Source organism: Gallinula chloropus, assembly GCF_964237585.1.
Source record: "Gallinula chloropus genome assembly, chromosome: Z".
Classification (NCBI taxonomy): Eukaryota; Metazoa; Chordata; class Aves; order Gruiformes; family Rallidae; genus Gallinula; species Gallinula chloropus.
The window spans coordinates 64,683,566-64,700,556 of NC_140089.1; the positions used below are offsets into that span (position 1 = coordinate 64,683,566).

The window sequence follows — 16,991 nt, forward strand, 5'->3', positions numbered from 1 at the left end:
ACACCTTTCAGTTTCCACGGCTCCTCAAAGGGCTGACTCTGTCCAGGACCCTGACAGGTGTTGATTTTGCTGGACGTCGGCAAGATCTTCGGCTCCGGACCCGAGGGTTCGCTCCCTCCTGGTCCGCTCTAGGACTCGGCCATTCCCCGCCGCAGCCCCCGACGGCACGGCACGGCCCTACCCCGGCGCAGCCTCTGCCCGCCCCCAGGGGCCGGGAGAGCCCCGGCCAATGGCTTGCTACCTCCTGTCGTTCCTCCCAGGGCCCGGGGCCGCCCCCGTTAAACGGCGGGACCCGGTGCGGAGAGGTGCGCCGTCCTCCGCCGCCCTGCCCGGCCAGCGGCCGCCATGGGGTGCGAGCGTGGCGCCGCTCTGCTGCTCCTGCCGCTTGCCCTGCAGCTGTGCCCGGGCCGCGCCGCCCCGCCCGCCCCCCGAGGTAAGGGCCCCCGCCGCTCCTGCTTTCCTTGGTTTAGCGAACTTTCCCCTTTCCTTCGAGACCGTTTTGGGCTTGCAGCGTCCCGCCCTCTCTGCCGCGAGCCCTGTGTGCCGGCACGGGCGGGGAACCGGGCAGTAGCCAGCTCCGCAGGTGCGAGGCCAGCCGGGGCTCCCGTTGCCCAGCGGGTCGCAGCAAGCCGCCGCGCCGTCGGGCAGCCTCGGCCCCGCGGGAGGCTCCGCCCGTGCTTTGCGCCCGCAGGACTCGCGGGGGCAGCCGGAGGAGGTCGCGGTGTAGCCGCTCCATCAGCCACCCCACACCGCCCGCCAAAATCAGCAAAGGGCGGTCTGGTTTTATAGGGGTGCTGGGAAGCGCGTAGAACGTCTGAAGAGTGTTCTTCCAGTTGCAAGCTCTCGTAAAGAGATCAGGTTTAGGGAACCTGCTTTGTCAGGGGGGTTAGACTCGATGATCCCTGGAGGTCCCTTCCAACCCCTCAATTCTGTGATTCTGTGACCTACTAAGCTATGAAAACTCACGGAGAAACCTGTACTTAATAAGTGTATTAGGAAAACAGGTACTCCCTAAATCCAGCGTTACTTTGGTAGTACTACGCAGGTAGTAAGTCGGGGCTGCTTTATTTTAGAGCATGCACGACATGAGTGCTGTCGTTAGTAGCAGCTTGTGTCTGGAACCAGCTCAGCTACTGAGTGCATCCGTGAGCGTAACTGCATGCCATTCCAGGAGCCTTAAAGCTGCTCCTGGTTCTCTCTGCATTTTTAACCCCCTCCATTGTTTTATGATGTTTGACATTTTAATTGGGTATTCGTTAGTTGAGTAAAGCAAATCTAAAAGGTAGCAAGTCAGATTAATTTAGCTGCATTTCTAAAAGCCTTTCTTCTTGATGTAAAAACCTTTTCAGAAAATGATCACACTGAGAAGGGTATTGCCACATTTAAAAAAAAACAACCAAACAAAAAAACAACCAGATTTCCAGCTTGTCCTGACAGTGTCCAGTGAAAGACACCGGTGTCAACACATTGAATTTTCACCTTCTTACAGTCAGTAAAAAATGCAGTGGGGTTAGGATTTCACCCCAGGTGTCTAAGCCGTGCTGTCTTGAAAAGTGCTGAAACAGCAGTGAAACAGCATGTACATTTCCCGTCGTTATGGTTGGCTGTGAGTGGAGAAGAACCTTGGAGGGTCTCAAAAAGCTGGTCTGACATGACAAGCAGAATTAAGGGAAGGAAAGGGTCTTTTTTTTTTTGAGCTTCATCCTGTCGTGTGCCTCTAATTTCATTCTTCTGTGTTGCCTCCGCTTAGGGCTTCCCATTGCGTCTTTTGGGTCCCATGTGAAGAGATAGCCTTGATGGTTTTGGGCAGATCTCCGAAGAGTTGTTTGCCACAGTCTCATGATGTAATTGATACCTTTTAGCATTTTCATAGGAGGGTGAACAGTCCCCTTCTAAAAACCAATGAAAGGAGATGAGCGAGGGAGAGAATTCCAGGTCTGTCTCATGGGTGGGCTTGGTTTAGCTCTGTGGGTATTAACGCTCATTCTCAGAGGCATGCCCGAGTCCTCTCTCTCCATTCACAATTAAAACTCGCTGCTTGTGCCTTTCATCTTTGGCAGTCCTTTTCAATCCGTTTGTTTTCAAGTATACTTTTCCCTGGAGAGGAGCAAAAAGATTAGATTCTTTCAAAAATGAAATCTGAAATTGTTGTGGATCTGGTTTTTATGTTCCTTCCAAACAAGTCTCTGTAAGGTCTAAGAGCTGAATCTGTCTTCCAAGTTTCCATAACCCCCTTGCTCTTCTGCTAGACACTTTTGCTAGCATGTGTGTAGTTCTTGCTAAAGGATGGATGTGGTCACGTACTGCGCCTGCATGCTGGTCAGTGAAGGTATCCCCAAGAGGAGGTTTAACAGCAAGGTGCCAGAGGGTCTGGTTGAGGTAATGGGCTTTATAGAATGCAACTATAAAACCAACTTGAGCATTCATTTAAATATGCGAATATTTTAAAAATTCAATAAATATTTTCTGTAAGGTTAGACAGATGTTTGCCAGTGTTTTTGCCAGTGTTTAGTAATTACTTTTATAGTACCTTTCCTGTGCTTTTAAGTGTTAGACTCAGAGACTAAATAGTCTCACAGGAATCGTTATAAAATCAGCCAATTGACCTAGAAGGACTGGGCAAAATGTGTGGCTGTATTTTGTGCTGTCAGAAACTTACGTGCTATTTTGCAGTGCAGTGGCTGAGAAGACACAGCTGGATTTTATGAATTATTATTACCTGAGAAATGCTGTTGTACAAAGCAGTGAGCTGCATTTCTGACCCTTGCCTGGGCAGTTGCTTTGTTCTCTCTGCACTAGAAGTGATTAGATTCCCAGCCTTTTGTCTCTGCTGTCTAGGTCACTGGTTTCAGTGGGAGCAGTGATTCCAGCAGTCCTGGAATGCTGCAAATCTGAACTGAGTGAAAGAGAAGTCCTTTGACCAGGTCCATCTCAGATATGTGTTTCTTGGTTGTTTGACAGTGGTATTAAAAGTGCATGTAAATCAAGGGCCTGATTCTATTTGTATTGTGTCCTGAAGAGTCTCAATAGAGTCATGGGATCCTTTGACCCAATAAAAGTGTAGGCTTAAGTCTTGATCTCTATTTCAATGGTTTCGTAAGATGAAGGAAAAATTTCTCACTTGTCTTTTCTTTTGGAAGTGACATTAGTGTCTAGGTGAACGGGTGCTCCAGAATGAGCAATGGAAGCAGCATGAACTCAGTGCCTGGGTAAGGGAACAGGGTTCCTTCATGCCTGTGGGCAGGTCTGTGTGCCCACGTGATTGTCCTCTGAGCGCTCTTCGGTCTCCTCCTGCTTGTAGTGTATGGAAATACTGGATCAGTAGGATGGCCTGATTACCTTAGCTGATGACAGCAGCTTTGATGTCTTACTGGGTAGGAAAGACTCATCTGCACAGGTCCATTGCTTTTGACCTGGGAAACTAAACTTAGTAGAATCACAGAGTACCCTGAGTTGGAAGGGACCCATAAGGACCATTGAGTCCAACTCCTGGCTCCCCATAGGGCCAGCCAAGTCAGAGTATTGGACTGAGTGCATGTCCAGACACTTCTTGAACTCAGTCAAGTTCTAGTGCCCAACCCCCCTCTCAGTAAAGAACCTTTTCCTAATATCCAACCTAAACCTCCCCTGTCACAACTGCATGCTGTTCCCTCAGGTTCTATCACTGGTCACCAAAGAGAGGAGACCAGTGCCTGCCCCTTCACTCCCCCTCATCAGGAAGACACAGACCATGGTGAGGTCTCTCGTCAGCCTCCTCTTTCTCCGTAAAATATTGGACACTTTCCAATATTTTTGTGTCTGTCTTGTACTGTGGTGCCCAAAACTGCACATAGCACTCAAGGTGAGGCTGCACCAGCACAATGTAGAGCAGGACAATCGCCTCTCTGGACCGGCTGGCCATGCCATGCTTGATGCACCCCTGGACATGGTTGGCCCTCCTGGGTGCCTGGGCACACTGCTGGCTCATGTTTAACTTGCTGGAGACCAAGACCCCCAAATCCTTCTCAGCATGGCTGGCCTCCCAGTGTCTGATCCCCCAGTCTGTATGTGTAGCCAGGGTTGCCCCTTCCAAGGTGCGGAATCTGGCACTTGCCCTTATTGAACTTCATGCTGTTGGTGATTGCCCAGCTTTCCAATCTGTCCAGGTCTCTCTGCAAGGGTTCTGTACTCACAACAGAGTCAATGGCTCCTCCCAATTTGGTGTCATCTGCAAGTTTACTTACGATATCCTCTAGTCCTGTGTCTGGGCCATTTATGAAAATATGTAAAAGAGCTGGCCCTAAAATGGAACCCTGGGGAACCCCACTGTGGCTGGCTACCAGCCAGATGGAACCCCATTCACTATTACCCCCTGGGCCCTTCAGCCAATTGCCCAGCCACTGCATTGTGGCTTTGTCTAGTTTTATGCTGGACATTTTGACCAGCAAGATACTGTGAGACACAGTATCGAAGCCTTACTGAACCCCAAAAAAATAACATCAACTTGTTTCCCTTGGTCAACCAGCTGGGTGACCCTGTCATGAAAGGAAATCAAATCGGATAGACAGAACCTTCCTCTTGTGAACCTGTATTGGCTGTGACCAATGACTGCATTGTCCTTTTGGTGTTTTTCAGTAACTCCCAGTATTATTTTCTCGATGATTTTGCCAGGCACTGAGTTGATACTGACAGGTTTGCAATTACCAGGCTCTTTTTTACTGTTCTTGAAATCTGGGACAGTGTTTGTCAGCTTCCAGCCAACTGGGACCTCTCCAGATTCCCAAAACCATTGAAAAATAATCATAGAATCATAGAATGGTCTGGGTTGGAAGGGACTGCAAGGATCATAGAGCTCCAACCCCCTGCCACAGGCAGGGCCACCAACCTCCAGGCCTGGAGCTACACAAGGTTGCTCAGGGCCCCATCCAACCTGGCCTTGAACACTTCCAGGGACGGGGCATCCACTGCTTCTCTGAGCAGCCTGTTCCAGCACCTCACCACTCTCTCTGTAAAAAACTTCCCCCTAATATCTAATCTAAACCTTCCTTCCTTTAGTTTGAATCCATTCCCCCTTGTCCTGCCATTATCTACCCTTTTAAAAAGTTGATTCCCCTCCTGTTTGTATGTTCCATTCAGCTATTGGAAGGCTGCAATGAGGTCCCCCCGCAGCCTTCTCTTCTCCAGGCTGAACAAGCCCAGCTCCCTCAGCCTCTCTTTGTAGGGGAGGTGCTCCAGCCCTCTAATCATCCTTGTGGCCCTCCTCTGAACCCTTTCCAACAGTTCCACATCTCTCTTGTACTGGGACCCCAGCTCTGGACACAGAACAACAGACGGGGCCTCCCGAGGGCAGAGTAGAGAGGGACAATCACCTCCCTGTCCCTGCTGGCCACCCCTCTTCTAATGGAGCCCAGGATACCATTGGCCTTGCGAGCTGCAAGAGCACACTGCTGGCTCATGTTAAGTTTGAGAGAGGTCTCCCTGAGCACCCTGGTATGAATCCCGTCAGGGCCCATGAAGTTATATAGTTCAGGTGGAGCAACAAAAGGTTGCTTGCCACAAGTTCAGGGTTCACTAGGAGTTTATCATTACAGTAGTGATGGTCTTCCAGCTTGGGGCATCTGGAGTCCCAGAGCCCATCAACTATGTTGTAGACAGAGGCAAAAGGAGGTGTGAAACATCTCTTCTTTGTCCATGTCTGTGTTAGTAAAGTGACTGCTCTCATTGAGTAACCAACCAATGTTTTCTCTGGTCCTCCTCTTGTTAATGTATTTGAAAAAAACTTTTTTATTGCCTAGACAGCACTGGCCAGCCTCAGCTCTAACGGAGCTTTGGTCACTCCAGTGTTCTACCTGCAAAGGTGAACAGCATCCCTGTAATCCTCCAACATTGCCTGACCTTGCTTCATTTTCCACCTAAGCTCTAGAAGAAGGTCCCTGTTCAGACAAGCCGACCTCCTGTCCTGCCTGCTTGATTTCAGACATTTTGGAATTGCCTGTTCCTGTGCTTTTAAAGGATGGTACTTAAAACGTGACCAGCACTGATGGGCCCAGATGCCTTCAAAAGCAGTTTCCCAGGGGACCTTACCAACTAGTTCCCTGAGCAGTGCAAAATCTGCTTTCCCCATATCTAGTGGTGAAATTTTGGAGGCAGTTTTCCTCCTCTCACCACAGATTTTAAATTCCACTACTTCATGGTCACTATGGGCAAGATGGCCACCTACCTCCATTTAATGCACCAGACCTTCTCTGTTTATGAGCAAGAGATCTAGGAGGGCACCGCTTGAACCAAGGTAAGACGCAAAGTGCAGACATGTGCCTCTGCTATCTGCCTGGTGTTAGGGCTCTGCCCCAGTGGCAGCTCTGCAGGATTGTGCCAGTGTGGGAGAAAAATATGGCCTGGCTGTGATAGGCCTGTGGAGTGGCAGTGATACACAATGGCTAAACAGGCCCTTACATTTACATAATGTTTCTGCTTAGTCATTCCTCAGACTTTATTGGAAGAGTATAATGTATTTATTTCTTTAATCACAGTGGGTTGAAATAGGAGATTATCAAGAGGCCTGGAGGAATAGTTTATTGAGTTGTGAGACATTGTGGATTTGGGAGCACTCGGGAAAACCACAGTTTGTTGTTTCAGTGCCATCAGGGGGATAGCAGACATACATACAAGTATAATGCCAGAATCTTCTGCTGATGTATTGTGCAAAAATTAAAAGAAAAATTTGAAACAGCTTTCACTATGCCCTCAGGGTTGATTTTTTTTCTAGTCCTGTCTTTCTTTGTTATCTATGCCAGAAGAGATAGATGAGTCTTATTTATATAATATATCTTCTGAGAAGTCAGCAAAGTGCGAAGGAAGTTATGAATGTCAGATTGCTTACCTGGCTTTTTAGCATTTTAATTTGTGCTCTCCAAATGCCATCGAAATGGTACTTAGGATAAGTACACTGGAAGACTTTCTGAGAATTTTGATGCTAGTTCCTCAGTCTAATTGAAATGTGAACGCAAACATCTGAATTTATGAAAGCAGAAGTAGGTTTAAAAGCTTTCTATAGAGGTGCATCCTCAGAAGAGAAGAATTCTAGTGATCTACTTGGAAATATATGAGTACCTTAATTTGAAGACTAGGTATTTCTGGTTTAGTAACGTATAAATAATGCAAAAAAAAAAAAAAGTTGCTAAAAGATGATCAGTTGCAACAAAAGTTTTATGATGTTTTCATAAAATCTTAGAATAGTTTTGGTTGAAAGATGAGGTTGCCTGAGATGTCCCTGCCAGAGGGGTTGGACTAGATGATTTTCAAGATGATCTTCATATTGTTAACTTTCCTTTTCATGTTATTTATTTTAGGTAGGACAAATTTGCTTCATTGTAAAGGTTCCATATGGAAATAGCAAAGAGTGTACAATCTCCAGTGGGTGGTGTGGTGGGATGGCGTAGGTTGGAGGTCAGGTGCCCAACAACCTGCTCTATCACTCCCTTTCTCAGCTGGACAGGAGAGAGAAGATATAATGGAAGGCTTGTGGGTTGAGATGCGAGCAGAGAGAGATCGCTCACCAATTACTGTCACCAGCAAAGCAGACAACACGAGGAGAAATTAATTTAATTTATTAACAATGAAATTAGGCTAGGGTAATGAGAAATAAATCTAGATCTGAAGAATAGCTCCCTCCATCCGTCCCTTCTTCCTGGGCTTAATTCACTCATATTTCATCTACCCCCTCCCCTGCTGCAGCATAGGGGGTGAAGAATGGAGGTTGGGGTCAGTTCACCACACATTGTGTCGGCTGCTCCTTCCTCCTCAGTGGGAGGACTCCTCACACTCTTCCCTTGCTCCAGTGTGGGGTCCCTCCCACAGGAGACAGACCTCCACCTACTTCTCCAATGTGAGTCCTTGCCATGAGCTACAGCTCTTCTTGAACTGCTCCAGTGTGGTTCCCTTCCATGGGGTACAGACCTTCAGGAATGGACTGCTCCACTGTGGGCCCTCCACAGGGTCACAAAGCCTGCTAGCAGACCTGCACAAGTGTGGTCTCCTGTCTTCAGAAGACCACATGTCCTGCTAGGAGCTTGCTCCAGCATGGGATTTCCACAGGGTCACAGCCTTATTCAGGTGCATCTACCTGCGCCAGTGTGGGGTCCTGGATGGGCTGCAGGTGACTACCTGCTCCAGTGTTACACCTCTGTGGGCTGCAGGGTGACAGTGTGCCTTACCATGGTCTTCTCCATGGGCTGCAGAGGAATCTGACTCTAGTGCCTGGAGCGCCTCCTGCCCTTCCTTCGCTGACCTGACTGTCTGTGGAGTTGTTCCTCTCACATCTTCTCACTTGTCTCTCTGGCTATGATTGCCATTGGTGGCTTTTTTCCTCCCCTTCTTGACTGTGTTATCCCAGAGGACTTGGCTGGACCCAGTGGCGCCATCTCAGAGCTGTTTGGGATTGGCTCAGTTGGACGTAAGGGAAGCTTATAGCAGCTTGTCACAGAAGGCCCTCTGCTACCAAAACCTTACAGTGCAAATTCAGTACAGATATCTTCAGGCAACACTTTTCTTTGGTCATTGTTACATTTAAATTGCTGTTGAAACTTGTTTATTTTTCAGTTTTTGATCTTCTTCCATATTCCAACAAGCGACTGATGACGAACTTCCTGCAACAAGCACTTGGCGACCCTACGCTGAATGATGTTTACTTACTCTCAACATTCAAACTGCAGCCGAAGAGCACAGCCACTGTATTTGGCCTGTATTCATTAAGTGACAACAGCAAATACTTTGAATTTACAGTAATGGGACGGATGAATAAAGGTGAGTTGTTTAGGGAATGTAGGGGAAAACTGGTGTGGGATCCCATAGCTATTGGTGTCATCAATGGAAGTTGAAAACTATGTCATTAACGTTTGTGCTCAGGTCATTTCTGTTGCATGCTGTCACCACTTAGGTCCCCCCTTACAACGTAAAATTGTTGGTTACATCCTCTCTCACCCCATTTTTCTTTCCTTCATCTTGCTGGATGCTGCTTTCCCCTGCCAGGGCAAGCTGACCTGACAATCATCTGGTGTTATCTCTACTCTGCCTGGTACTTGCTCTGAGCAATGTTGAGAAAGGAGGGAAGAAATGGAGAAAGGAGTCAATTTGCTTTACTTCTTTTTTTTTTTTTTTTTTTTCTCCTTTTTCCCCTTGGGACAATCACTGGTTCTTATTACTGAGGAATGTGAGGGACACACGCACATGCTGCCTCATGCATATGAAAGGCAGGTTCTTGTTCTGCTGACCCTGGAGGTTAAGATGTTACTATGCAAGACAAACATTCCAGGGACTTACAAGATGTTTCGGGTGAATGAACGTGTTTCTTTTCCATTCACTGAAATTATTTAATAATGAGTTAGAGTAGGAACTTCAGCAGACTTTTAGAAACTGAGAGCTTTCATCTCTTTCTAGACCAGATATAGGATACACTGCAATTTTAAAGGTCAGCAAAAAATTGTCAAAGGATGTAAATTAGTGTTGCTCCATTGACTTCACCGCTGCTATGATAATTTGTTGCTGTAAATGTTGTAATTAGGCAGCTGAGTCCAACAGACTGAGAAACTATTGAGAAGCATCAGTTTATACATAGGGAGATTACTCCATACGCTGAAGAAAAGCACACCTTTTGCTTAGTAAATGTAGGCAAATGAGTTAGACAACACATCGGTAGTTTTATCAGGTCTGTCAAAATCCTTCTGAGGTCAGGGAGTAAGAACTTTTGTGCTAGTGGTATGTGTGTGCTGGGGGTGCATACGATGCGGTCATGTAGCCTTATCAGTAAGTGTCATGCAATTGCTAATGAGGACTTACCTAATTGTTACATAAGTTGTGGATCACATGTACTCCCTCTTTCCCACTCTCATACAATTACAAAAAGTTTTGTGTATGTATAGGAGTACATATATATGTGTACAAAAGTTTTGTGTATGTATAGGAGTACATATATATGTGTAGAAATATGACTATGCACATACAATTTTGAATATTCAAACTCTTCTCTTGATTTTCAACAATACCTGCATGCCTGATGGCTACCATTATGTTTTAACTAACAGACTTAAGAGGCTTGCTGGTGGAAGGTGACATGGCTTCTATTGCTTTTTTGTATGTTCATGCTGTGTTTGAGGGGTGACCATGACAAGACAGTGGACTTGTCCTGTCAGTGGCTAGTGCTGAGTAGATGGGGGACATCTGTAACTTACCTGTAGTAAAGGGCTGATCAGAGGGAGGCTTTTAGCAGCAAGGCTGTTCCACTGAGGTCTCTGTCCCTCTGTATTTCTTTAGCACACCTTGTTTAAGGCATATGGCAGCATGCAAGTAGTAGGCAGTGTTTTCACACTTGGTTTCTCTGAAAGTGTAAACTGTCCCATATGGCTACTTCTACTGGAAGTTAATCTGCATCCAGGAGATTGTCCTGTGCACTGAAAGTGTGGTATGCAAGGGCTGTTTGTGATGCTCTGAAGACTGGAGGTTGTCACTGAAGTGGTGAGCCAATGGGATCTTGGCAAAATGCAGGGTCTAAGAATCTGTGGTTTTAGTCAGGTGCATATGTGTGTAGTTCTTCCTCTGCATGGTGTTTCCACTTAAGCATCCAAACGTGATCTAAGTGGCCCAAAGCAGGTCTTTATCCTTTTAAGTGACACATTTGTGAGCTGTGTTCCAAATGGTTTGTTCATGTCCTGATTTTGTTGTGCTATACCTGATAGTAAAATGTTCATTACGCTTAAATGTTTTTAAAGCACAGACCTGAATTACTGGTCAACTGCTCAATTTACATTAGACCTATGAACGTTTTGGAGGCAAATAGCATCCATAAGTTTCTACCATTCTTGAATTATTTCTTTATGGAACAAACAGTAGTAAGTGCATAAAAGTCATGTAACAACAATTATGTGAATTGTGCTGGTTCCTATTTACTGGCAGGATTAGTAATATCATTGAAAATCTGTTTCTTAAACAGTACAGGTGAGGCGTTTACTCTCATGGATGTCGGTGTAGAATATCCTAGCAGCAAACACGTAATGCAAGGGCTTGGATGAGTTAAAACTTACAGAGGCAGAGACTGTGGTCCAGCAAAATCTCCCTTGAAAAGCCTACTCCAGTTTAGCAGATGGATATTTGGCTTTGGCTGAGGAAGGAATGCTTGATCCTTCTTCCAAGCCAGGCTGCTCCTTGTCCTGAAACTATTCTGGCAGGGTGCATTGTGCGCCCTGCCACCATCTCCTCTTTCATTCTCCAGCTTACTGCTGCGTTTGGTTACTCTGAATGCAGGGCACAGATCCAAAGACTTTGCTTTCATATGACCAGGCGTGCATAATACAGAAGTAAAATGCCTGCATCGTACTGCATCTTGCCAGATAGTTCATTTTGCCAAGAAATGCTACCTTTTAGCAAGTTACTGGTGACCTCATGCACCTTTGCGGAAATCTGGGCTCTGGCAGTGTTTTGACATAGACAGCAGCGAAAACATTCCTGATATTGGTCACAGCTGCTGAGACTTTAGCACTAGTGTAGGCTTTAGAGATGGAGATATACCCTGCACTGTTCATGCTGGTATAAATCCCGATTTTTTTAATCATTGTACTGAGCAATTAGGAAAACAGTAGGGAACATGTACCCAGTGACTCAGAAGGTCACGAACAGAGGTGTCACAGCATCGAAGAGTGTACATTAGTAGTAGAGACATTGGAGGATAATTTGTTAAATTAATAGAAATGGTATGAGTTCAGTAGGTGGTGTTAGCTCTGAAGCTAAGAAGAGTTTTTTTCCTTCCACAATTTTTAGTTGACCTCATGTCTGTGTAGGTGTTTCTTGAAGGTTAGAAGAGCTCTCACATGATGAAACAGCAGCAGCTCTCTGTGAGCTTCAAACAGATGCTAATAAGTGAGCACTTAACTGTTCATGTGCCTGGTGTCTGTGCAGCTTGAATCCTCAGTGCACGTAATTGTTATTATGAGGAAAAAAGGGACATGCAGGCTAGTGATCAGTGGGAATTTTGAAACAAGTTCTGTCTGTAGAGCAGTTACAGACTTTTTAGATGCATTCAGCTCATTGCTTCTTCAGATATGCATTCAGAGAGCCAGGGAGAGATTTTGTGGAGAGAACCAGCTATCTGGTCTAAGAGATTTAGCTTGCAGATCATGGCTTACTGATCCAATTTCCTTAGGAAAGAGACATTTTTTCAATATTACACAGCATGCAAGAGGTTTTGTTTGTCTGCTGTTGTTTTCTGATGGTGCATTTTACTTCAAAAAATGAGAACTTGTTGCGTGAATTATCAAGTAGGTCTTTCACTAATGCATTTTAAAAGGAGTTGAAGGGAGTCTTAGTCATCTTTATGCCTTTTCTGCATTGTATTTTGGTTTTACTATCTGTTACAGAGACTGTAACAGTGCAGGTGTCACAATCCACAACCTTGACAAGGCTTAATTTGGCAGAGATTAAACCCCCTTGTGTTCCAGCTGAACCTCAGGTCGCTCTGGGTGGCTGGGGGCAGCTGGCCTTAACCCCTGAGTGACGCCCAGGTGATGTGTGTTTTACTGGGATCAATTCTTTGCAATTCTCGGAGAACAGAATTGAGACTCGAAAGGGAGTCAGGGTTAAAGGTGCTTTATTTGGCCCACAACAAACGTGCAGGGGGAAGGGGGGGATAAAGAGAAAAGGGTGGAAAAGAGAGATAGAGAGAAGGAGAGAGAGAGTGGAAAAGAGGAAGAGAGAGAGGTGTGTGTGGGGGGGTATATCTACCACCACGAGGCTATGGCATTCTGTCCAATGGTAGAGTATTCTTCAGTGTCTCTGGGTCCAATGGAGGGGCGGGGGGGACGTCCCTTGATGTCTTCATGTCTTCCTTGGTTGTCCCTCGATGTGTTCGTTCTCTGTTGCTTTCTCTACTCTCCTGTTGCTTGGTTCCTTTCCATGGCCAAATGCTCTCCTTCTGTAGCCGTCTTGGGTATAGCCACAAGCTTCCACCTGGTTTGTGGGAATGTTTCAGGGTGGATGAGGGAATGTGTGAATGGCTCCTGATGTCTCTCCTGATATCTTTTGGGTGGATATGTGGAAGGAATGCTCTCCTGATGTCTTCAAGGTGGCTCCTTGAATAGTCAGAAGCCACTTTAAGCCTGACTGGTGGTGATGTGGTGTGGTAGGAGTGAATTTTGGTTAGGTAAGAGAAAAAAGAGGGGGTACGGTTCTGTTGGCAATTGTTAAGGCATATTTCCAGTACCTTACAGCAGGTTAGTGGCTTGGAATCATACTTTGATTGGTTTCTTTAATGAGGTTTGGATGCACTGCACGGTGGTTTCACTGAATGCAGTGTGTATCGCCAAAACAGATTTTTCTAGCTGTACATTTCTGCTACAGAATATTTCTAGGTCTGTTGGATATGTACTTGCCAGTGTGCTGACTGCAGGCTCTCTGCTGCACCCTTTACCACTTGTGCTTTAGCGTGTTACACCCTGTGAAATGACATTGGTTAAGCCAATTAGAGAACCCTGGACAAAGGAGTGGAAGACACTGTGCAGACAGCAATGCTTTACAAATGGGGAGTCACGCAAGACCCCTGATAATCCTGCTCAGAGAGTCATTGTCCCATTTGTTATTACCATTTTTATCTGCATATGGGATGCATTTACAAAAGCGGATGTGGAAAAATACTAGAGCAGTTGCAGATTTTCACATGATCTTCCTTGATCAGCCTTGGTTTATCTGTTACACTCTGACAATCCTTATGTGTACTTTGTACTAGTGGTGCTGCGCTACCTGAAGAGCGACGGGAGGTTGAATTCGGTGATCTTTAGCAACATCCAGCTGGCTGATGGGAAACCCCATGCTGTCATCTTGTGGATGAGCGGCCTGCAGCAGGGCTTGGGCACCATGGAGTTGTATCTGGACTGCCTGCAAGCAGGTGCCATTCAGGACCTGCCAAAACCATTTTCTGCACTGTCTCAGAGCTCAGCAGCAGTAGAGTTGCGTACTTTCCAGGAGAAGCCGCAGGTAAGCAGGGAAAATGGGAGCAATCTGAGTACTTAGAGGGATCAGCAGGGTTCCTCCTTCCTTCCTTCCTTCCACTGAAGCCAGTCCTCAGCTCTCACAACAGCCAAGCTCTGCACGATGGTGCTTCAGTAGTACTTGAGTATTAACTTGTGAAACAAATGTAAATGTGAGCTCCCTATGGAACAGGTGAGCTCAGTAATAGCTATGCTATTTGGTTTAAACACATTTTATTTAAAAAAAAAAAAAGTTAAAAAATAAATTGCTACCTCCCTCACTTGAGTCTACGTGTTTCTTAGGGAGTGGACTGTTTTGCAAAGACTTAGCTGACACAGCAAAGCCAGATCTTGGTCAGCTTATTACAACTGTTCAGTATGAGCAGTCCTTGACTGTGACCGTGGATTTTGTCTTCATAATAAGCCACATGGACTAAAAAGACAAAAGAAGAGGGGACTCACATGGTTAAAGAGTCCAAGCCCTATCTGTTTAGTCACTAAAGCTTTTCTTCCTCTGGCTGCTGAACAGGGGTTGACATTGCTGACAACTCCACACCATGAGTATGAGGTAAACAATATCTGCCACAAGTGTCTCCCTTCATCATTACTGCGAGATATGCACTAGAAGGTGCAAAGACATTCTGGCCTCAAGGTTGCCCCCTTGCTTTGTCGTTGCAGGCTTGAAAATGAGACTGTTTATATGGAGTGTCACTAAGGTGTGCATATTCTGACTTGAATGTAACCCTCTTTAGGGGGCAGAGGGAGAAGACTGCTTTGAATGCAGTTCAACAACAAAAAAAACCCTCATTCTTATATGATGCAGATGTAAAAATACGTGAACCTCCTGGTATGTGAGATCATATGAATTAGAGTAATAAAAAAATAAAGGAGTTCAAAATACAACCACAACTATGTGAAAATCTGCAAGGCAAAGTATAGGGATTTTATTTCAATTCCGATGGTAGTGGGTGGTCCTGAAGGGTGCGGTGTAGGAGCCATGGACAGCCTTTCTAAAAAAATTAATTTACTTTGATAAATTTCACAGTATTCTCATCATTGTACCAGAACTGTAGACTCTCTTTTTCCTTGTGTGTCCAGGATACACTAGATGAGCTGAAGCTGGTAACTGGAGGAACACTTGCCCAAGTGGGGAACCTGCAGGATTGTTTTCTTCAACAAATCGAACCTGTTTCGCAGTACACTGGTAAGCCCTGCAGCCAGGAGTTTAAATTGTTCTCTAGGCTACCACTGCAATGAGGCTAATGTGATGAATGTTAAAAGTGGGGAGAAGCTCTATAGACAAGTAATAACAATTGTTTGACTAAATTGCAGCCATGATAATTTCCTGTAAATGTTTTAGAAATAGCTGAGTTTGGAGAGAAGAGAGTCATTGCGGCTGTCATAAAGCAATGAGTTATTGTGAAGGAGGAGTCTGTAATGATTAAAAGAGGCCTTTTAGCCTAATTTGGGTGACAAACTTTTGTGATCATGTTCTGTTTGTGTCAGCTTAATAATATTTCAAGTATTAAATTGCAGTCAGAAAGCAGTCCTAAGTGTGATATGCTGCTAAAAGCTTTATGAAAATAGGTTGGTGGATAGGATAGCAAGACTTATCAATGTACTTAACCCCATGGCTAGTATTCATCTTTTGTTGATCACTGGAGTGTCCTGGAGAAGGGAGGAACAAGGTGTGAAGAAGTACACAGGAGACTGCAGAGCATGTTGATGCTATAGCTATAGAGCCTGCAGGTCTGCATGGGAAAAGCCATTGCAAGGCAGTGGCTAGTCCTGCTGCAGGTTTGCTGAGGCTTTTGTTGCCTGCTGGACTGGAAAACTGCTCCAAAAATCTTTTCCTTTTCTGCATGTGCTGAGCATTGCAGAAGGTGAGCTGACAACAGGGGGAAAGGAAGGAGGTAAGGCTACTGCGATACCTGCAGGTCCCCAGGGCTGGGTGCAATCCCCCGTAATGGATGAGGGTGATCTCTAACCTCTCAGAACAGCAAACCTGGGCTAGACTGCCCCATCTGTGTCCCTTCCCAGGCCATGTTGATCTGCTTTTCTGCTGCGAGTGTGAAGGAGAAGAATGGGTTCACACTGCGAGCAGTACAGTAATATCTGACAACCATGGGGGAAAACCAGTGAGTTCAAGGTTTGAAATGGGATCCATGGGCATTTCTCTCTCTCTCACACCCTTTCCTGTTCCCCCTGCCAAACCCTGCAGCATTGCTACTTTTGATTACAACAGAGACAAGGTAGACACATTTTATATGAAAACATACTGAGTATGTGACATAAATGTGGGCATCAGTGGTATGCAGGGACAGTAGAATCTGTTTTGCATTTTAGCTGTGTAAATCCTCAGTTGTACATGCTTCTGTTTTCGTGCTCCCTAACATATATACATCTAGGAAAAAAATACAGTGTTTCATCATCAAAGGTCTCTCTCTTTCCCTAAATCAACAGGCATTTGCACATAGAAGAGAAGGGTAGTTCAGTTTTTCATCCTGGAAAAACTTGTGGCTTTGTGAGTGAGGCCTCCAGAATGCAGACTTGCAGCTTTCTCACTTGTAACTTTTTGCTCATTAATCAAAAATACAAATGGTAGTAATACAGAGAAATACTGTCTCTCCTTGGCTGCCTCCACCAGACTGGGCCTCTCAAGTTCAGTTGCTTGAAGTGATATTAATATCGTAATAATAATAATAAAACCCCCTTCACCAATATATTATAAGTCTACATGGTCAAATCCACCAAAGGAAAAGGTGCAAATGTTCCAACAGCAATATTAACTCAGCTGCCTTGCACTTTGGATGTACTTCACAATGCAGTTTTACAGCAGCAGTATATCAGATAACCACAATTTTGCCTTCATCCAGAAAAAGCTGGAATGCAAATTCTTAGCTGTATAGGTGTGTGAGACCTATGTATCTTGGTAAAAGCACATGTCTTCCATATTAATTGGAAAAATTCTTGAGAGACCTTTGGACCTACATGGCTTTGACT

The 16,991-nt window shown here is 45.4% G+C and overlaps 1 protein-coding gene across 1 annotated transcript in view; it reads left to right on the plus strand.

Annotated features, from left to right (window-relative positions):
* Nucleotides 1–345: 345 nt before the first annotated feature.
* Nucleotides 346–16,991, plus strand: part of THBS4 (thrombospondin 4) — a gene marked incomplete at its 5' end in the record, with an annotated part of 44,996 nt that continues 28,350 nt past the window's right edge. Inside the window, 4 exons of the mRNA XM_084278112.1 lie at nucleotides 346–433; nucleotides 8,578–8,781; nucleotides 13,748–13,995; nucleotides 15,087–15,192. Of these exons, the coding sequence (XP_084134238.1) occupies nucleotides 346–433; nucleotides 8,578–8,781; nucleotides 13,748–13,995; nucleotides 15,087–15,192 (646 nt within the window). The remainder of the gene's footprint in view (nucleotides 434–8,577; nucleotides 8,782–13,747; nucleotides 13,996–15,086; nucleotides 15,193–16,991) is intronic.